General features: G+C 35.3%; 1 protein-coding gene across 1 annotated transcript; it reads right to left on the reverse strand.

The window, feature by feature from the left end:
- Positions 1–1406: 1406 nt before the first annotated feature.
- On the reverse strand, positions 1407–18337 carry VTA1 (vesicle (multivesicular body) trafficking 1). Its single transcript, XM_010076336.1, has 5 exons — positions 18247–18337; positions 14879–15006; positions 14135–14210; positions 10179–10290; positions 1407–1612 (listed from the first exon to the last, which is right to left on the reverse strand). The coding sequence occupies exons 1-5, from the start codon at positions 18325–18327 to the stop codon at positions 1407–1409; spliced, it is 603 nt and encodes a 200-aa protein (XP_010074638.1). The 5' UTR covers positions 18328–18337.
- Positions 18338–22816: the final 4479 nt, after the last annotated feature.

Raw genomic sequence — 22816 nt, forward strand, 5'->3', positions numbered from 1 at the left:
CCCCAAAATACTAGTCCAAAAGACACTGGTTACCCTAGAGTATTGAGGAAAACCTGCTAATGCAGAGTAGGAGTAAACTTTCATATTTAAGTCTAAATTGTGCCTTTTAGTATCAGAGAGTGCTTCCATTATCGTATTTTTAAAGCCTCATGCTTGCCATCTCACACTTGCAAACTATCTCCTTCCTAATTCCTTCAAAAACAATTGGTGAGAATAAAAAAGCTAGCTAGATTTGAAAGGGAAATGGTGATGCTAGAAGAAGAAACAGCACTTTACACTGTGAAGCATTCTTGTATCTGCATTCATATTTTAGACATTGTCATTTGCAACGATCCAAAACGGTATTTTGCAGTAGGTCCAGAACATACTGGACTAACTTAAAGTTATTTCTACAACATTTGCTATGTAGGAAGATGGTATAATCACTTTTCTAAATTATCTGTTATTTCATGGAATGACTGATGGGGTTAAAACTACGCAATGCAATGAATTCAACCCCACCTATCTGAAGGATTTCCCTTTGATAAAGCTGAAAAAACAAGCATCCTGAAGGGTGAAGGCATTTTTAAGATGAGAAAGTAAAAGAAAAGTAAAAGAAAGTAAAAGAAAAGGAGGAGCTGTGACAAAAACATCTCATACGTTCTATAATATAAAAATATATCTGAACAATCAAATTATCATCAGGATTTAAATCAAGAGCTTTTAATTTTTTATCATTATAAAAAGGTAACATAAGGTGAAACAGCTGTATTCACAAATCATTTAATACATTTGTTTTTTTTAAATACAGCAACTGGGAAGAACTTTGGATTTTTAAGAACTAGTTTTTCATCCACAAATGACACAGAATGAGAAGGAAGATGTAGGAGCCAATTATGTTTAGCAGTAGGGACAAAATTTCCATTAATAATATTGTTTAAAGTCAATCACACTAAAGTACTTGCATGGGAAAAGGAGCATAAGCCAAGCAGAGGTACGGATAGTACATCAGGCCTGATTGTTATAGTGTTGTTACAACAGCTTCAACACTATGTCGGATATGTTCCTACATATCCCATGCAGTCTATCCGCACAGCGAAAGCTAAATATGAAGTAATGTAATTTCATCTATCAAGTAAAAGATTCGAATCATGCTTTACAGTACAGATGTCGCAACGCGCGATTCTAGACAAGGAAAAAACCATTTTGTCCGCAGGAACACTCACTCTTTCAGTCCATATATCTCTTCTGGCAAAGTGCTCCAAAATACGAATTACATATTTTAAAAACTATAAAAACATAAGAAATATTTCCAGTGGCATTTTTATGATGTTAATTTATGAGGGTGCTTCTGACATAGAACAGCTACATTATTTTACTTTATATGTAATGGAAAGAGGGATAGAATTCACCTCCCAATAAAGGCATTAATTTTTTGGGTGTGATTCAGACATACCTGTGTTATGAGGTACTTCAGCTGGGGTGTTGGCTGGTGCATGGGCACCTGGCGGTATATGTATGCCAGTGTAATTACTAGATGGCATGTTACTAGCCTCATACGTAGATGAGGATGATGTTGGTTGAGTTGTTCCACTATGGAGAGAAGATGACCCTGGTTCTTCCCTTTCCACATCTGCTAAGATGACACAAAATAGGAATTAATGGAACTCTTCTGTACAAACACTTGAAAACTCAGGCTTTCTTTTAAAACATCCTTTCAAATTTTTGTTAGTAGAAAAATTGCCACCACAGCGCAACATAACATTTATCAACTCAAACCACCTACGGCTGATCTGGAAAAGTAAAAAAGCAACATAACATAAGATAAAGATCTATAAACTCACATACTTTCAAAGATCTGTTCTGTTTAAATTGAAAGATCATGTCATTACTGTTCTGCATATAAGCAATTTGTCTCAGAACAATCCCTTCTGCTTCCATGTACTGAATCCACAGTAGCTGAACAAGATACTACAAACATGCAGTAATCTATATTTGACATATACATTAACTAGAACACAGAAAACTGTATTTGCCTTACAAACTCTTTGTAGAAAGAAAAACAATGCCAATCCTTCTACACCATATCAATGAAACAAACCACAAATAACAAAAAAGTGGAACTTTGGGAAAGTAGTACCAATGAAGAAAACAAAATGCAGCTTAGCTGAGCCATAACTTTATCAAGAACAGTTAAAGTACATAATGTGCTAGAAGAATAATGAGGTCCAATATATCCCATAGCATGTACAAAGAACATATGTATTATTTTTCAATCTAGTCATGTTCTTAAGGTTCTGGTTTAGTTTATTCAATGTTGCTTTGAAGGCTAATGGTCCAATTTTATTATGCTAATGACTCAGTTTAGAATACGGTTGACTTCTGCTCCTTAATTTGAATACAGTTCAATTTAAAAAAGCTAATTTTCTTTTACTGTGTATGTGTTCATCTGTAACAATAATGACAGGTGGAATGAGCACAGTTTTGGGAATGGCTTTGTTAACAGCCAGTTCTTGAAAGGGAGCAAAATGAATATGTGAGCACAAAACATTTATGTGTCTACAGCTAGCAAAACTGATGTTTTTTCTTTATGAAATCCTCACTGATCCTTAACTACATAAGATTATGCATTATGCAATACTGCTTAATAATTAAACAGTCTTCTATTACAAATATCAGAATTTTTTCCCATGCAAGATCTTCTTCCTCCCAGAAAAAGTACAGGTACTACCTTTACTAAAAATGATAAAACACCTTCTAATCCACAATAATATTTACTACAATATAATGTGGAGTAAAATCAACAGTACTGTCATTAGGACATTTTCACTGGACTTTAATAAATACACAAAGAATATACTTTTATACTGCAACACTGTATTAATTTACTTTCATTCAGAACATCAAAGTACTAATAAACAAATTCACAAGTCTCCCAAATCCACAGTCTAATGTCAAGAATCTTTATTTAAAAGTATTAAAAAGCAAATAAATCCAGAAGTAAAGTTCTGTCAGGAGTGTCAAGCACTGCTAGGAAAATTTCATATAAAAACACAGAACATAGGAAAATTTCTGTATGTTACTCTTGTGAAAATTACTTTCACTTGCTGCAACCAGTAATTGAAGCTATGGTTTTATGAAGCTATTTCTGACATACACAAACAAACATTTGGCAGATTTCTGGAAGGCAAAGGATATCTTAAGGTGCCAGATTTTTCCTTTGCTTGTAACTCATATTGTAATATCATGTGGCTAACATGCATGGAAATAAAATTAAATGTGTTAAAACTGGCAAAAAAAAGTGTGAAATTCAAAACTGAACACCGGATACATTACCTTTCAAATAATAACGTAATGATAGGAATAAGCCTTTGGTTGAATGCCTTATTTTTCTGTGTTTTTGGTGCTAACTAAATAAACTATTTTAAAACAGTTTCAGAAAATAAAATTTATTTTAACAAAATCCCAGAGACTGACTTACTGTACATAATATTAATGAAATAGTTACACACAACACTCATTATGCTGTCTGAAGGTAAGGCTGCCCCAGTTTATTTGTAGCACTGTTATCAATTATTTATAGCTTTGTCAAATGGTAGCCATAAAGCTGGATTTTCCACGTTAGGTGTCTGCCTGAAGCTAATATTTTGGGAAAGCTATTGTAAAGATTACTTAGCCACTTTTGAGAACAAGGGGGTGGAAGAAAACATGCTTTCTGTACTTATCATTTCAATTAAGAGAAATAACCCCTAAATTCTTGCCTGGACTCAAACTGCTAATGCATTTATTCCTTTATTGTGTCCCCTGCAGCCTCCTGTTGCCCTTATCTGGCTCTTCAGTCCCATTCTGATGTCCCTCTGCACCAGGAATTCATATCCCATAGTTGTAACCCCTTGCCCCATACTTGCATCTCTCTGGCACTACCTCCCAATCTTCTCTCCAAGACGTTCCCAGTTTCAGCTTCAAACTTCCTCACTGTATAGTTCATGGTCTCTAGTCAATCCTGTAAAAGTGCAATGCTGTAGGCAACACTGGCCATGGAAGATACGAACTCAAATAGTTAAAGTCTGTCAATGTTATAAACAAAAGAAGCAACAAAAAAAAAAAGTGTTAGAAGTGCTGACCACCCTTAATAACGGTGACCGTAAGAGGAAATTTCACAAAAGGGCTACATACTTTTTAATCAGGCATATGTATCAAGAGATCAAGCTCAACTGTTTGATTTGTTCATTAGGCAATTGTCAAACATTAAACTGGATTAAACATAAAAGTGGCTTTATTTAAATTAACATTCATAGGTGTTTAAAGTGCCAAAATGTCATCAAAGCATTATAACTATTCTTTCTGCAAAGTAAATATTTAAAATATTCTTTATCAAAGATTAAAGTATTAGAAACATTTTTAAACACGTGCTTGGAGTATTTGTGCAGAGTTTTAACAGTAGTGCTAAACAGAAGGATTTCAAGCTGATGGAAAAGGACATTTAACTCAATAAACTATTTAAAAATCCTGTGGTTAGAAGATCCATAACATTATTGAAAAACAAATCTTTACCAGGCAATGTGAATGAACACTAGGAAGATCAGAGAATTTCTCATAAAGCAGTAATAACCTAGAATTCAGTAGTAGTGTTACTACATAGTAATAACCTAGACCTTGCAATTTGCTTAAGGATGCTGAAATACTAAGCTGTGAAACTGACACAATTGTTTCATTCAGTTTCAGCTCCAAGCTGAGTTTCTTGCCTTGGAACCTCATTAACCTTTGTGCTTGCATCCCAACGTAATGAATCCATATGCTCTCTAGATTTTCCTCAGAGCTACAGCATGCCCAGAAAATCTGTTTGTTTGGGGCTTTTGATTATTATTTATTTATTGAAGGGAAGACTTTGTGGAAAAAGGCTGATACCCCTGGCCCCATAGCCATAACCCATACCATACCATAACCCCCATAACCCATACTTTCACATAAATAAGACGATTCTCAGGGCTTAAGGGCATTCTCTTGTCTAGTGTAAGGAAGTACTGATTATAACTTAACTTCTGCAGCCTAGAGCACTATATTTAAATACTCACAATTTTTTTTTTTTATTTTTAAGGAGTCCAAACTCCTCCAGTACTCTGGACTCCTATTTTTAAGGGAGAATTAAAAAGGTAATACTTTTGCCATCATCTATTAACTTTAAAACATTTTCTTTTCCTCATTCTGCTGCACTGCTTTTCTCCAGCTGTAGATGTTGCTAAAAGATGCACAATGCAAGGTTCTATTGAAACACTGTTTTACCATTCCCTCCCCCCACCCCTCTCTGTCAGCTTTGAGAAATGGACTCGAAAATCCATTCACTCTTCACATACTGTTCTTTCTACTAGTTGGTACTATACAAGTTTCCTGGAATTCTGCAACACAAATGCAGAATACAGATTATATATTGCAATGAAAGTGGTGACACTTAATGTATTTTACTATGGCTATACTGTGACCATTTAGGAACTTTTTCATATTTGAAATTAAATTTTAATTTTTTTTCCATTACTATAAAATCTAGTTGGATGTTCTAGGGCTACTGCTAGGTGACCTTTATGTGTACTCTAGGACTTCTATTTCAACTGCATTAATAAATCAAACATGTCATTTTAAGGTTTCCATGGTGGCATCCTGACAAAAGCATCCACAAATCCAACAACAGAACCGCATAAAGCATACCTATGTTACTGTAAAAACATCTCCAAGAGTTACAGTATGGTTTTGAAGAATCACAAAGAAAATAACACCTTGGAAAAAAACGGTAATTTGTCAAGCTACAGAGACCCAGTTTCACTCTGTTTAAACAGACTTTTTCCACTTGCAAGGGGAGGAAGAAAATGAGCAAGCAGAAAGGAATGCGGAAGGTCCAGTCGTACATTCAAACAATGCTGCTTTTCTTCTTATGATGCACAAAGCAAGAATTGACACTTTTTTCTACTGATTCGTCAAATAAAAATGAATTTGCATAAAATTTTTGTCTTGGTTGTGTAAAGCACTATGGACACCTACACTATGGAGTTAATTTCCAAAACTAAACTTCATAAAGTATTTTTAATTTCATTGCTCACAAAATAAAACTGTGTGAGAAATTCTCTTACTATATGCAAAACATTTCAACAAATAAAAAGATATTCCCAAATTAAAGGCTCCTTATGAATAACGATGTTAAAATTTTGGCTTACTCAGCATTTGTGTCCCTTTTAATTTGCATACAGACATAACTTGTTAATGAAAGCAAGTCTTCACCTATTCACACTACCGCTTGTAATGACCTGCAATGAACAGTAATGATTTGAGTAAATTCTGTCTTCTACTTTCCCTCCTACAACAGTTTCTTTTGCAGCCTTGAGCAAGTCAGTTACGTTTGCCTCCACACTAAAAAAATGAAGAAAGACCCTATTTGTTGCTGCTGCTGAACAATTATCTTTTCTACACGAGACGCATACACAGATTTTTAGCAAAAGCTCTGCAATCTTTGCATAGAAATTCTATTTTTACAATTGTTTAGAATTCCTAATTCATTTCACATAATCAAGTGAGCTTTATAAACATTACCAGATTATGAACCAGACCATTAAAAAGCACTCAATTCAAGCTAAAAATATTTAATTGGGCTATTCATTACATTCACTATAACAAAAGATTTTTCCCACAAGTTGTCTTCTCCACTAAATTTTCAAACTGGTGTGATTTGACTTACAAAGATGTGGTAATGCTTGCAGCTGGAGTTGCATCATAAGTGTCTCTCGCTACAGCTGTACCAGCAGTTAAGAAAAATGCCTTGATAAAGATGGCATGTTGAAAAATAAATTAGTTTGCTAATGCTTCACTTCAAATATAGCTGTGCCTAGATTGAAGTATATTTCAGTGGGTAAGATAGTCAATTCCAGTGTTTAAGTCTGTAGCGCATCTTTAGGTAAGGAAAGCATAATAACAAGAATAAAACAGCAGCTTGGAAATCAGATTGTATCATATTCATTATTTGTTTACAAATATTTGAATTTACTTACATTGTAGTGCTTCTAGAGTATTAACAGCTAAACAGTATTTTATCAGGAAACCACAAAGAAATTATAATTGGCACCCAGGCTTTTAGACACTTTTGTTTACTTTTAACAAACTAAAGGCTAAAAATAGACAGGGATAGATGTTTGGTACCCATTCTCACTAAAAAAAATGGTGATGATGTATTTAATTACTTTTTTTTAAACCGTAATGGTGCCCAGGAGATATAAATTATATGAGATTATACTGTGGAGAACCACTTATCACACTTCTTTGATTCTCCATTCCATATGCAAACGAATGACTTTATAAAAGAATCATAAAAAGGCTGAAGGATCCCTTGCAGGTTACCTGGTCCAATTCCTCACTCATAGCAGTGCTAACACAGATCATGCAGCTCTAGGCACAGAAGGGCTGAGGTTGGAAGGGACCTCTTGAGATTATCTAGTCCAACCCCCCATTCAAGCAGGGTCAGCTAGAGCCAGTTGCCCAAGGACTGTGTCCAGTCAGGTCTTGAATATCCCAAGGATGAAGATTCCAAAAATTCTCTTGGACTCTCTTTTCAGTATGTGACCACATTTCACGATTAATATTTTTTCCCTAATAATTAATTCACATTTTCCTTGTTGCAACCTGTGTGCATTGCCTGTTGTCCTACCGCTATGCACATCCATTAAGATTCTGGTTTAGATCTTCTCTACACTCTCCCATTAGGGACAGTTTAAGACAGCTGTAAGAACTCTCTTTAGACTCACTTCATTTCACTTTGTATGCCACGTTCTCCAGTTCACATTTGGAAGACAACAGAAAACTCTCATACTTCAAGCAATGTACTATCTTCTAACAGGTGGGCTTGGAAGGAGTAAGACTGACTACCTTCTACTTCCTTATACTTTGCTCACTGTCTGATAAAGGTAGTAAGCCAGACAGTTTTTATTCATTATATTATTCATTTTTTATCTTCTGCTGTACATTTGTCTTCTGCTAAAGAATCAGCTAGTGGCTGCCAAGTGGAATAGGATGCTATACCTTACTGGAAGGACCATCAGTTCAATCCTATAAATAGTAGGTCATGCCAATCCTCTTTTTTCTTCACAGATGAACAGGAAAGAAGCTTCAAAATATGAGACTGCATGATGAAGAGACTGAGAAGCAGAAGAGAAACTAGTTTTCTAATGTTTTGACATCTTTAAAATAAAACCAATGTTCAGAAAATTATAAGCCTATTCCTAACATACTTGAAATTACAGATTCAGACTTCAAAATTTCCACTAAAGACCCAGACACAGACCCCAAACATAAATGAATGGAAACAAACAAATACTTGTGTGTGTGTGTGCACGCATGTAAATATATAGAACATATGATCATAAAACTTCATGTAGCCACCTCTACAACTACCTAACAAGCTGGATTTCTCTCTTTTGTATTGCAGATGTGTTTATTGATTCTTTTTATTAGAAAAAATCGTACTATTAAATTCAAGCTTAAGGTAAGAGACAAATGAACATCAACTTAAGTGACATTTATTCAAGACTCAAACTCTTGCAAGCTAACTCAGAGGACAGTTTCAAATATTTTAACGTTCTTAGTTGTTTCAGTAAGTACGTGAAGAATTATACATAGAGGTTATTGTAATTGTGCAGAATTAGTCAGATTTAATTTGGATAATGAAAAGATCCGTTCCAAAGACATCCTATTCCTATAAGAGATTCACATTTAAAATTTGCATTTCAAGAGTCTCTGCTGACTGGGGAGGAAAATGAAGAGACCCCTTATTAATGAAACTGATCGCTATCAAAAGCAACCAGTGAAATGAAAAAAGAATTAAAAATTCTTAAAGCATTAACCATAGAAAAATGGCAAACTTGGAAAAATGGGTGAAAATATTTTGAAAGTTAATTTAACAATTACATAGCAATTTTATTTTGATATATTTCAGAATGCATTTTTTTTGCATGTCTTTTGCTTTTATGAAAAATTGAAAAGCCATGGTCAGTTTATACAAAGAACAGCAGTACTATCACCTGTTTCAGCAGTTTAACAAAAAAAGTTTTGTAAGTGATTTCCTTCTCATGTGTATCTGTGAAGCCTCTGGATCTGTACTTTAGAAATAGGTTGACAAGGTTTAGAAATAATATGGCAGCTCTGTTTTCATTGTTTAGTTATTTTTAGTAAAAACACACATAATGACATAAGAAATTGGAGCTGTCTTTCTCAGAGTAGGTTAGGATGTGATCACTGTGCTCTTGTAAGACAGTCTGCTTAGTATGTGTTCTGTTACTTCATGGAGAAGCTAGCTTGCATGCTCACAGTGATGGTGTCTGTCTTAAAAAAGCTCTAAATGAGCAAGGTTTGTATGCCCCTAACATTTCTTACTGAAGAGCTAAGATTTTAAAATTAGCAGCAAGAGTTTAGACATGCCTGAATGTATTAAATAGAAGATAGTAAAAGTTACAGCTTGGGAAGTTCTAAACAACCTGTTCTGATAAAAAATCATTTTGGTAAGTGGGTGTCCTTGGAAATTGGCACTTTTTATCTAATGATTAAGGAGGTAACCTTGAGGAATCCTGTAACAGAAAGTCAAGTAGCCAGAAGAACACATGGAATAACTAAAAACATGAGGAAAAGAGGGATGAGTGAGAAAGCAGCAGGAAATTTTATTAAAAAGCATAGGTCCTAAACCTATTTTGAAAACCACATTATTATACAGGGAGGAGCGGGCTGTCTCACAATCAGATGTTAGCTTTGAAGCTGAATTCACCATTTTCGACTCCTATTTAATTCCTGAGAGAAGATAAACTGGCAAAGGGATCATAAGTTTACAGAACAGATTTAAAAGAAAAACTCTGGGTAGTGTTAAAAGAAATGCATGGTTCTGGCCCAAAGGTGGCAATGCCTTCTTAGAAAGCAACTGTATTCAAACTAATAATCTCCACTACAGAGTAAAGAAAAAAAAATTATCAAATAAGTCAATCACATAGTGAGGTCCAATAAAAATAACAGCAGGAGAAACAGAAAAGAAAAAGCAGAAAGCGGCCCATCCCGAACAGAACATTAAACCGGGAAGCAGTGCTTCCTGTGGAGTGCTCCCTGAAGAACTGTGCATACCACCATTCCAGTCTTGGCCCAGCCCTCCACTCTTCTAAAAAGAAACGGGAAACACATACCAAAGCTCTCTCCTTCCATTCCAATAGGCCCAGGCTGAGGAGTCTCTCCATTCTTCAAGCAGTTATGAATGTATGCTGCCTTCCACCTGGCATACTTCCTGTGCTGGGCGTTCTGGGGAAAGGAGAAGGCCAGCCACTTTAACCACTCACTTCTGTGAATTCATGCATTCAAAACAGACATATAAGCACATTTTCCACCCTGAGAAGAGATTATAAAACTAAACTGTTTTCTCTGCTATGACCTGACACCCCTTTAAAGATAAACAACACATGCGAAATTAATCAGTGAATTAAAAAAAATATAAAAAGAACAACTCTAACAGGATCTCAGCATGAATGGAAAATGTGGAGAACTTCAAACAGTGCAGCATGTCAGGAAAAGGAAATAAATTATACCAGGATCATCTAGTGTGAAAGATGGAGCACTGTGTAGTAACATATTTCATGGAACAAGGCTAAATATAAGCAGAGATTAGGGATGAGTTGAAGAATGAGTGGAATAATTTGTTCAAGTGAACAATGAAGGTTGATAGCACGTTTCACATCAACATCATCATCTCCAAGGTACTGGTGAACTCAAATTTCCACAGTGACGATCACAGGTAAAGTGTTTTGGAAACTGAGGTAGACAGAATAATCTCTCTTTAAAAGTCCTGACTGAAATTACAACCAAATTTTTTGAGAATTAATAAACTGAAATTCAAAATTGTACTCTACAAAGTCTATTGCACTGTCATCTAGAACAGGGTAGAGAGCAACAGCAAAATGAACATCAAGCTCCCTTGCTTGTATTTAATACACTGTTATCCACCAGGACATTCACACAGCCCAGGAGAAAGATATGGTCCTTGTTCTCACAAATAAAATGTTCTCCAGAAAAAAGCCTATCCTGATGACAGATTTATTAAAATGCATTCCCTATACCTCAGAAATGAAAAGTACAACTTGAAAATGTGGCTTTCTGTTAAACGTTCTTTTAATAATCTTTCCCAGACAGGTAGTGTTACAGATTAAATTATCTTATCATTCACAAATACACTAGAAGCCACAAAATGCAGAAATACACATCCATACTTTTAGAAAAGAACATGACATGAGATTCAACAGCCTGTACATCTCCCCTCTGTACTAATACACAATTATTTCCTGATAAAGTGTGAAGATGCTGTTGTATTGGGTTTCTGTGCCCAGGTGCTGGCAACGGTGGGCAGCAGGGGTGGCATTTGTAAGGAGAGGCCAGGGCACAGACAGCTCCAGTGGACCCAGTGCAGGATGCAGCTGAGCCCCTCAGCCAGGCTGGTGGCATCTCTGGGAAAGCATATCTAAGAATGAGCCAAAAAAACTCCCACCAAAATGCTGGACAGACAGAGAAGGGAACAAAGAGTGTTTGATGTGTGTCATTATGCATACCAACTGCAAAGCTTATCGTTCCAGAACTGAGAACCTAGATTTTGTTGCTTCTACTTTGTTTTTAATATGTACTGCCATCCTTTTTTGGAAGTCTGCCTTACTGTACGGACACCACTACTAAGGTAAATGAAAATAACACTACTATCACAAAGCTTTGTATGGCTCTGACATAAGCTATGTCCTGCAAGACATCTTCCAGAAAATCCTTTTGTCTACATCTAATATTGAGATATGGAACACCCACTGTTTCCTGTGACACAATCCATTCATACTACCCAATAATCAACTACTTACCAATTAAAAATACACATATTATTTACAATACTAATTTTCTGCTTTTAGGTGTCAAGTATATGCCTTCTATGCCTTCTACTGCTTATTTAAAAGCCTTTTAATAGTTGATATTCCATACATATCAAGGCAATTACATACTGAAAAGACACACAGATGGTCTGAATAATATGAATGGACAGAAAATCTGTATGTCACTATATAACCATAAGCTGAGCTTAATTCAGGCTAAGAAAAGCTTCTGCAAAAGTCTGACAGTCACGTCATACTTGTCCCATCATTCCTTCATGTGACACTGGACAAGGAAACTGTTGATATGTAATAATGCTATCCAGACGTGCAAACCTTTTTCTGTATTTCTTGTATACCCTCTTTTAACATCTTCATTGATTAAACAATCAAAACGAGATAATTCTGCTTCTTTCCAACTACAAAGTGCTTCTGCCCTTTCAGCATCAACAAATAACCCCCTACATTCAGTAGTAAACATACCACTGCCATCATTCCACACTGACATTTACAACAATTTTTTCCATCTTCAGGACCTCTGAGGAGTCACTGAATCGGTGCACTGTCCCATGCACTGGATTCCTAGTCTAAGATGATCGTCTTTTCAGTCCAATTCAATGTGCATTCAGTCTCTGTCTCTAGGAACCGTTATTATTCGATACTGTAAAAGAATGTCAGGGTGCATAGCAGAGAGTTTTAAGAGAACACATGAAAGAGCAACCTTATTTGCACCTCTCAATAGATGAAAATTGTAGGCTGGTATAGTCTCAGGCTATGGAAGATGCAGAATCTTGCAAGAACTCTTGGCTGAGTCTTCTTCTTGGGCAAGACCTACCTTTAATAGCTATACCTCTACTCCTATATGTCACAGTACACAAGTGCACAACTACCAAAACCATTCTTTTACCTTCCTTCCAATATTTACAAATGACAGTAGTCATGGCGTCTGCATTTTAAACTGAACAAATATGCCTGCCTGTCAGGCATGCTTATCAGATCGTCGATTTGCATACAGGATGTCAAGCCTGTGAATTCCAAGCAGGGCATGAAACAGTTTGGGACCAACACAACCACAGGCTTGCAAAGCAGCAGAACTTTGGGTTCTAAGGCACTTTTACTAGTTTAAGAGTGGAAGCCTATAACACTCAAGCACATGAGAAAAAAAAATATTTGTAGATTATCTGTGTGGATTTAGGTGTCCTGAGACATATTCAGCACTTATGTGATCAGCCCTTGCTGATTTTGTCTCAGATTGTTTAGGGTCGCTGCTGTTTATTTACTTTTCCAGGTATTTCAACCTTCCTTCAACAATCTCTGAAACCTTTCTTTGTGAGTCCGTAGCAGCTTTCTCTAATTTTTTTTCTCTTTTCCAGAAGTTATCAAATATACTACGACATTTTCAAAATGAGCTTCTCATTGAGTTAATTTAGCAAGGAAACCCCATTTTTAATTTTCAGAATAAGGAATACTTTATTAAGAGTACCTGCTCCTCTGTATCTAATTATTCTGTGGGGCATGAATAAGAGAGAGCAAGCAGCTGACTATGCACCTAATAGAAAAGTTCATTTTAAAACAGACCAAGAGATTATTCTGGTGTGCCTTAAGAAAAGTAATCATGATTGTGTTCAGACAATTCTGGAATGCTTATTTGATTTAAAAAATTATCTGCCATAAAGATCACTGTGTTAGTTACTTTAATTAAAACATTCATGTCCTAATGGCTAGATAGCAAGCCAATTTTATGAAGTAAATTAATATTCTTCAAACTTAACATATCATCTTTTAAAAGCGGGGTTTGTTACAAAACCGAAACTATCTGTTCTAACCAAAACTGTCCAGATTCCCCCTCAGTTACTAGCACTAAAGTTCTTACTTGCAGGGTGAAAAAGGTAAAGGTGGAAAAAGCTAGGAACCATCCTGTTTCCCCATAATCATTCCTACTTGCTCAACGTAATGTTGTATGTCCCCAAGTAATAATCAGACTTCACATTTCTGATCCTTAAGTCATGAAACACCTTCTAATAGAGTTATTTAATATTTCACATATAATTTATTTGAAATACTTAGCACAATTCCTTATGACTTACTTACACGTATTTGACATGTATTATTCACGCAATAAGAACCTACGTTCTTTGAAGTTCATATTCACAAATTATAAAAACAACTTTACAGAATTAAAACAGTAATTTGCAGCTGTGCTAGAACAAGCAAACAAATAATACACTGATATCCCTAAGACTTACCTCTTCAGAGAGCTCTCCAAATACTGTTAGAACGTCTATCAGAAGACTTGCAGTATAAAAGGACTTTATCATGTTTCTGTAAAAAAGAAAACATTTCACTAACTTGGTAATATCAGTCTCTCAGGATCACACTTTAGAAGATGGCATTTTAGATCATGCTGGCTTATTTCAAGCCAATCGTCACTACTTCTTTTTTCTTTTAATCTGGCATTACAGAACTTACTTCACAATGTTTAAATCTACTAATATATTAGCTAGTCTCCTAACTACTATGCAGGAAGTTTTCAAGTATTTTTTAAAGCTTGTAATCTGTTCTGCACTTAGTTTCTAGTTTGGAATGTTCAATAGAAGACATAGGACATCCTATAATATCTTAGAAAAAGCCTACCAAACTCATCAGCATGATACAGTAATTGCTGTAATTCAAACCACATAACATATCATCGCAACTATTTTAATATCACTGGACAGTAAAAACTATAGCATGCTTGATGCCAAGCTCAATATTAGCCTGGGGTTTTAGAAGGCTTGCCTGTAGGTGACCAACTTCCTAAGGAACACAAGGAGGAGGATACCAGTTAATGTGTGAAGTTAGAGACAGAACAGTAATACATCAAGTTTTCTAAAAGAGAAATGAATGCATTAAAGCACAATTGTTTCCAGACAAATTAAAGAGAGTTTGAATATGCAAATTTCCTGATCAGTAACTTAATTCAGATAACAAAACCAAAGATTTTCACCTACTTATGAAATTGCCCAGCTCTGTCTTCATTGTCTGCATATAAAAACATTTTCAAAGCATAATTCTCCACATGAGCAGAACCAACAATTTCCTGAGTAATTGCTTCGTTATCACCAAATTGCTTTTTCATCTGAAAAAAGTTGGAAAAAATACATTCATTACCTTATTAGACCCTAACAATTCTGCCATCTAATTCCAACACAAGAAGTAGCTGCTGACTTGAAGGAAGTAAATTTAAAAAAAAAACCCCAACATACACTTTAATTATTTTACCAACCTCCAGTTTCTAACATAACAAATGCTAAAAGTACCACACTTAAAGAGAAAGCACATTCTTTTGGAGGGAGAAATATTAAGAACAGGTAGCTCTGAACACCACCTTCAATCACAAAATACTTTAAAAAACCCCAAACCAAAGCAAAAAACATTAATAATAAACACAACTACAATATTGTGAAGGAATAGCTACAGGTATTTTTTCCCTTACTATCCAAAAGACCAAGCATTCTGAAGCCTGTGTCAGGTTTCAACGCAGTTCAATTGATAAAGTAATGCATGCTTTATAAAGGTATTGTAGGTCAGAGTGATCATGTATCTTCTCTCTTGTAAGGTTATTTCACTGCAGCTCATTACTCCTTTCAAAGTGTATGAGCCCTACCTTGACTGGTCTAGTGACCTAGGGAATTTTCAGTGTAAGCAGTGTACTGCAATTCAAAGACCTCTTTTCAAAGACGTTAAGAGTACAAGAATCCTCAGGTTTCCTAATACAAATCAGTAAAGCAAATAACCCTCTAACAGTTACAACAGGTGGATTTACAGCTTCTGAATAGGCTTACTGTTCACACACAAGGAAATCTCAGGTTATCCTTGGAGAACAAAAACAGGAACACTGCATGACACTAACCTGCAGTCTTTATTTTGCCAAAAGATTTAAAAACAACCTCTGAATAGCAGTTATTTTTCATTGTGCGTCTGAAAAAATTTAATCATGCAGGCTGCATTTCCATAGCATTTCCATATTTTTTAGACTGCTGCCATCTTCTTAATACACAGAATGTTGCCAGAAAAGTTACTTGATTTCAGCAGTGAAATGTAAACTTTCCAAGCAGAACTTTAAATTTTAAGAGTTTTGTCAAACTCACACTCTACATAGTTTTGAAAAAGTAGTTATGTTTTACAAAGTAACTGCTTTTCCTGTGAGTGTACCACATTTTGTAAGTAGCAAGATACATAACTGAAATGAAACACTGAAGTTAACTGAGGAAGGAAATGATTTGTTTATATGTATATTTCACCAGTCTATCTATAAACCTTACATTCATTCAGAAAATAACTTATTACTATACTTGATTTGATGTTCAATGGAGATGATTTCAAATACACAAATGACACTCAGTTACATATGCTTCTGAAAATATTAAAGTTAACCAAGATGTTTACTTTTGAAATTATCCTTCACACAATCTGTGATTCAGTACAGCAGCACTGATGTTTTAAATGATGATTCATAATTTGAACGTAAAATCAAGCAAATTTGGTTTAATTTTACTAAAAACATTTAAATTAAACAGTTACCTATTGGAAGCACAAAACAAAAACAACTGAATCATATGTTAAAAATACTTCTGACAGTAACATGCATTTTGGATATAAAATCATTGCATTTAATTAATTCATATATTTGGAATATTATGAAATTTCTTGCAAAGAACACATCTGGTATCTTCTAGGTATAGGTACACTGTTTTATTCTTTGCTTAGGGTTGTTTGTAAGCTTCTGTCTCAACCTCTAAATAATGAGTTATGTCAACACACAGAAAGCTGTGAGAAACGTTCAGCACAGACTTGCAGCACCCCTTTGTGCCCTCTGCTGGTTAAGGGCAGACTGACACAGCTGCTATTGAATTAATGCAGAGGTCCAACTTCTCAGTACACCCAGGCTTGCCAGACCCAAAAAATGCTGCATTGTATCTGCTTAGAAGTGCTCTTTCCATCCTTCTACCACTTGGCTACGTAGAAGGAACCTCAATAAATGAGCATCAGTTGTCACACTGACAATCTCATCAGCAACTGAAAGATAAAACCATGGGTCTTTGCTGGTTCTCTAGTGTTTCCAGATTTGAAACAAAAGAGGTAACTGAACGCTACAGACAGATCAGTTGCTGCAATACTACACGGGACTGAATAAATTTTAACAATTCTTCAGGAAAGAAGAGGAACATCTTTCAGAGTTTTAATCTCATCTCTCCTGACACCTCCCTTCCCTTTTGAGCATGAAAATCAGACCCATTAAAGATGTTAAAATTTGATGAAATAACACATCAAGAAGTCACTGTACACTGGATTTTCCACTGCTAAAAAATCAGAGATAAAACATGGCAAGAAGCACAAGGTATGAACAAAGGACAAATGTTTCATGTTTCTTTTTTTTTTTTTTTTTAATTGAGAATTGAAGGCTGTTGCACTAGTTTCACAAAAACTCTTCAGGCATTGCTATGGCTAGATTTTGGATGGAATCATTAATAGTAAACACAAAAAGAACCATTGCTTCATTTTTCAATGTTACTTTCTGCTTCCAAGTGAGCACTTAGACCTTAAAATCCACACACTACTTCCTTCAAGACTACTGAAAACTACAGCATACGAACATAAACAGCTCCTGGAACTTAAACTGACCATCGGTACCTTCTTTACCTTTCTTTGTCTAACTCTATTCTATTTAAGATTGTTTGCTTTTTTAATACTATCAGGTCCACTCGAAAGAGCGTGGCATAGCTATCTCTTACCCACACAGATAAGACTGTGCTTACAAAAATTCCTAGTAGAAGATCCCCAATTTCTAACAGAGGATACAATCAAAAGTCTCTGTCTTTCAGAGAATGTTTTAAAAAACTCCCTGGGTACAACAGATAGGGTCAAAAATTTCAAAAGCACCAAGGACTAGGCTAGCTAGTTCTATAGCAGTGAAAATAACTCTCACAAACTTCAAGGAATCAAAGACAAATCAATAAAAAAGTCTTCTAGTATTCCTGCATTTATTTTGTAATGAATTATGATTTCTCCTGAGAATATAAATATTGTAATTCAGGTTGTCTAGACAAAGCCTTATGGCAAATGTCTGCTGTATGAAATTTAAGTTATATTTGTGCATGCATACATACATATAAACATACATATTCATATAGCTTTATCTCCTTTCAATCCTTCTGCCAATTTATTGCATACAACTTAAATTCATACAGTATGCCTGCATACAGAACAGCTGCATCAATGACTAATGACACAGGAAAGATTGCATTTGCAGAAGCTTAAATAAAAATTAAAGTAACATCATGAATCATTTTAGAAAAGAGCAATAAATTCTACTTACAGCTTCCAACTGATCCATAAGTTTGGATAAAAATTTACGGCATTCTGGGGTTTTACTATCAATCTTCATCCCTGTTTGCATTGCATACAAACGACCTTTGAAGGGGACAAAACACACAAAAACACCAGAAGTTATTGTGTAGGGCAAAACCCCTAAGCAGCAAAGCAATACCCCCCCCAACACATCTGAAAGACAAACTCATCCTGTGGTTTTGCAATGTACTACTACAGTACTGGTGATCAATGACAGCAAAACCTAGCTTGTGTTCAGTCTTGCAGAGATACTAGATCTTTTTCTAAGATTCATGCTTTATTTTTCTCAGTGAGTATTTCTGCTGATTTCAGATTGATGCTTGTATCACCATGATGCAATATTAAGTGCTTTTGTAAATAATCACCATACTTGTTTGCAAATCTCTCAAATAGGATCTTCCAAGTTGATTTTTAGCCCTAATAATACATGAGTAATTTTCATATGACTCACATATATGTATAGAGTGTATGGATATATCTCAAAAATGGAACTTCATATAGCGGGAACTATCCAGCTTTAAAACTCCACTTGAACATTTTTCACAAAAAACCCCATTCCACTAGTTCTCACTCCTGACCCTTAAAGGAGTCCTACACAACACCTTCAAATGCAGAGCTTAAGAACTAAAAGCTGTAACTCTACCAAATACTATCATCAACTAGTTATAATGGCATACCCTAATGCCCTTCTTCCTGCAGGACTCAGTTCTGCAAGGGATCCTTACTTGCTTCTCAGCTTTACCATCTCTCTCCTGCCAAGCATCTTTTCATGCACTAGATAGCCTTTTCCCTTCAAATTATCTCAGTAAACACAAATACAACACAGTTGTTTCCAAACTGCACTTATCCTGATGTTTGCTGCAGAAGAAAGCATTATATGCTTGAAAGGTTGTCTGCCTTTTCTATCAATTATCAGTCTAATAAAATTAGATCTCTCTCTACAAAACTCCCCTAGCTTCTGCTGGCGAGCATCACGATTTAACTCATTTTTCTGGATTTTAAAAGTAGTATCCATGTCTCACGTATAATCAATTATTCAAACCAAAGAGTACATTCCTTATTTGGGACTGCAAAGCTGATGAAGTTTTCAATGTTAAAACTGTTGGGCTGCCCAACCATTTCAAGACACCCCCGTAAAAAAAACTAAAGTACTTGTGCCTTCCAATGGCTCTCTACTTCTACATTTACAATTTATAAAACAATCTAGCTCCTTTGTATTCAAGTTTTCAGTAAAGAACAACTAAGTAAAAGTCTACTCTGAGAAAAACTTCAGGAATTAATAAAGACTATGAACAACTACGACAACTGACCATGACAAACAAAAGACAGTAATTTCAACAAAAATTGCCATGTACGTTCTATGCTATGTAGGTTTCATCAAGAGATAACACTAATATTAAGGTAATTACTGATACGTACTCTTAAGCCCACCTTATTTATCTTCAGGATGATGACGTTAATATTAAAAATTACAAAACGAGCACATGTAAACTGGAAATTACATTCAAAGAAATCACAGAAACACAGAAACATAAAGAGATTTGTATCTAAAGCACTCAAATAAATTTAAGTCTACTGCTAACTAAAGTACCACCATCACATGATGAGGAGCTATTACTTAGTCTTCAATTAAACTGATTTTTAAGTACATTACTTGACTGTAAGCTTTCCTGAACACACTTCACGGTATCATTTAATAATGTAAAACTTAGGTATTAGCATAATGGCTGCTAGACCTACAGGCCGTCTAGATCAGTTATTTCTTTTTGACAGATGTAAACATCAGATATTTTCAGAGGTAAGTAAATAGATTTTAGACTGACATGAGTTAGGGTGACACAAATTCAGAATACCATTGGTCATTACTGGATATAGATTTATCTTACATGCTGAAATACACATCTTCATATCTCTTCCAAAATTTATTTGCACAAAACCAACTGTTTCCATATAAATGCAAATCTCGGCAAATGTCTTTAGTCTTGAAGGTTAGTTTAATCATGAAAAGATTGGCTTGTTATCTGCTTAATTGTTACTCTTCTGTTACCTGTATGTGGCTTTTTTTTCACATTCATTGCAAATACATTAAGTTGTGAAAGCAAGATAATTTTTTTCCTCAATAATATCCCAAGGGATGTATTTACAGGACTGTGACATCTGTAGGTTTTGTAGGCATCTCTAAAAAGCCAGCCCTCTCCCCTCTTAGGATTTCAGAGACTGAGAAAAACTCGAAGACTCCTTCAGGCATTCCAATAAACAAACACAGAAGAGTGAGTCTTGAACACCCAGAGAACACAGGTCAAAGTATCGTAGTTACAGGTAAGAAACACGTTTTTCTCATCTGTATATAAATTTACACTGTGGATGACATTAAGCCATGTTCCATGCCAACAGCACTTTCCTGCTAACAAAAGACTCTGGGACCAATGTGCCCAAGAGTCCTCAGGTCATTCAAGATCAAAGGACTATTATCCAAAGCATACAGACTGTCAAGAAAACATCAAGGTGCTCTAGCAGCATCTCTACAGCTATTAAGAACAGAGACATCCTACAGACTATTAATGTCACCTGAACTACGATTAAATGTATTGCACCTCTCACAGCAATTACACCTCTGTACTACACAACTGACTATATGAGACAGTTACATCTAGCCATCAAACCCCAATTTGTATTACGTACATTGTCTGCATCAATTGGAAAGATTTCCTGCGTGATCACATTAACCAGTAAAAGGTCAAAGCACACTTAAGTTACCCTAACAAGAGTCTACTGAAATATTTAAGAACTTTCAAAGTTCAGAATTTGTGCATACTCCTTCAATTACAGTAATATGTTCAAAAGGATACTGCATAACAACACCTGTCCAGAGAAAGGCCTCTGATGAGGCAATCATTGAGGTAAGGGCAAAACCTATTCCTTCTTTCTCAAGGAAGTGGTGATCAAGAAAGTAAGTTTGTAAAAACTACTATCACCAGAGAATCACAATCTAGTAGCGTTCAACACTGAAAAGGAGTCTTGACTCAAACACCTTTGTTAAAACAACCTGATTGTAATGAAGAGTTCTATGATAAGAACTAGGCAACCTGCAGGTCAGAAAATGCAAACCATACCCTGCCTGTCCAAAATCTCCCAGAACATCAGTTTCAACTGATGAACTGAATATACAGAAGGAAATTATACTCTCCAGTGTTTGACACTCACCAGTGACAAACAAATGTTAAGTATATTTCGGCAAACCTACTGCTTTACTCAGTGCTGCTCCAGTGAAAAGTGGAGCTTGAGGGTTGAAAACCTCTGTCAACAACCATTAAACTTATCATTCAGACAGCAAGTGAAACAGTTGAAAAACTGAAAGAACTAGGGGTTTCTCTGACAAAAGCGAATAGGAAGAAGATGAAATAATTTGATATTGGCCTCTACAGACACTACTGAAATAAAAATAATATTAATGTTTGTATATTGTGCTTTTGAAATTATCTGTATGAAGAGCAATATGTGAGTGAATCTGAAAGTAGTAATCCCTCGCCTTATTACAGACAACAGAAAAAAGTATCTACCAGCTCTACTCTTTGCATTTTTTTTGTATTATTATTAAATCTTATTCCTAAGGCAAAGAAACCTAATTTATTTCCAAACATGCATTTTTCCATGTCTGCATCTTTTGTCCTCCTTCCCTCCACTCTGTCTAATTTTGAAATGTTCCACGTATTCTACATGAAGGCTATCTGTAAGAACACATTTGTTTGTGTTGGTTGTGATACTACTACCTTCACCAATTAAGGTGTCATTAGTCTCTTAGATATCTTTTATTTTTGTGTGTAATTTATCACACAAATATTACTTATGGTAAGGATACGACAGTAACTGAAAGATATGCTTTGATCTAGTGAAGGAAATCTATTACGTCCTTTTCCTGTCTAACTTGCAGCAAATGGGCAAATTCACTTCATTACTGAATTTTCAGCAGCAATGAGCAAAACAATTTTCCTGTGTTACTATCATCAGTAAAAATTTAAACTGGCAATTAATGGTCAAAGAACTGTCCTCCATGTTTATGTTGGCAGGCCATCTCAGTACCAAAGAACTCATAAGCAATAGGCTAAAAGTTTATTGCCTACAACATCTCTCCGAGAAAGCCAAATATAACATAAATTCAGTTCCCCCCCACCCAATACCTGAAAGAAAACAGAGTAATGATTTACATTCCTTTAAATACAGCTATTCTGGTTTCTATAATATTGCAAAAGCAGTGGAATGTATTATTACTGTGGTTTGCTAAGTCACAAAAATTTTGCTTTAATGCAAGTGGTTCAGTTTCTAATAACTAGAAGTTAATCTCCTGAATGGTATGGACACCGCAGAAAGGAATCCTCTTAGTGTTCTGTATGACAATTGCATTATTTCACCTTTGAACAACACTGCACTTGAGATGCCATTTTACATCAAAATTATTTCAGAGTTCTCTACAGAATTTCTCTCTATACACTGAAAAATTTCCTCTATGAAACACCACCCTGCTGAAAATTCTGCTATAA

The sequence above is a fragment of the Pterocles gutturalis genome, unplaced genomic scaffold (genome assembly GCF_000699245.1).
Source record: "Pterocles gutturalis isolate BGI_N339 unplaced genomic scaffold, ASM69924v1 scaffold45481, whole genome shotgun sequence".
Lineage (NCBI taxonomy): Eukaryota > Metazoa > Chordata > Aves > Pterocliformes > Pteroclidae > Pterocles > Pterocles gutturalis.

Bases quoted from the DNA above. Each gene is read 5' to 3' on its own strand.
- VTA1 (XM_010076336.1), bottom strand. From the start codon at position 18,327: ATGCAAACAGGGATGAAGATTGATAGTAAAACCCCAGAATGCCGTAAA. The intron at 15,007-18,246 runs GTAAGTAGAATT...AACTTTTTTCAG, and splicing joins TTATGGATCAGTTGGAAGCT to ATGAAAAAGCAATTTGGTGA. The intron at 10,291-14,134 runs GTAAGTCTTAGG...TCCTTTCCCCAG, and splicing joins TTGGAGAGCTCTCTGAAGAG to AACGCCCAGCACAGGAAGTA.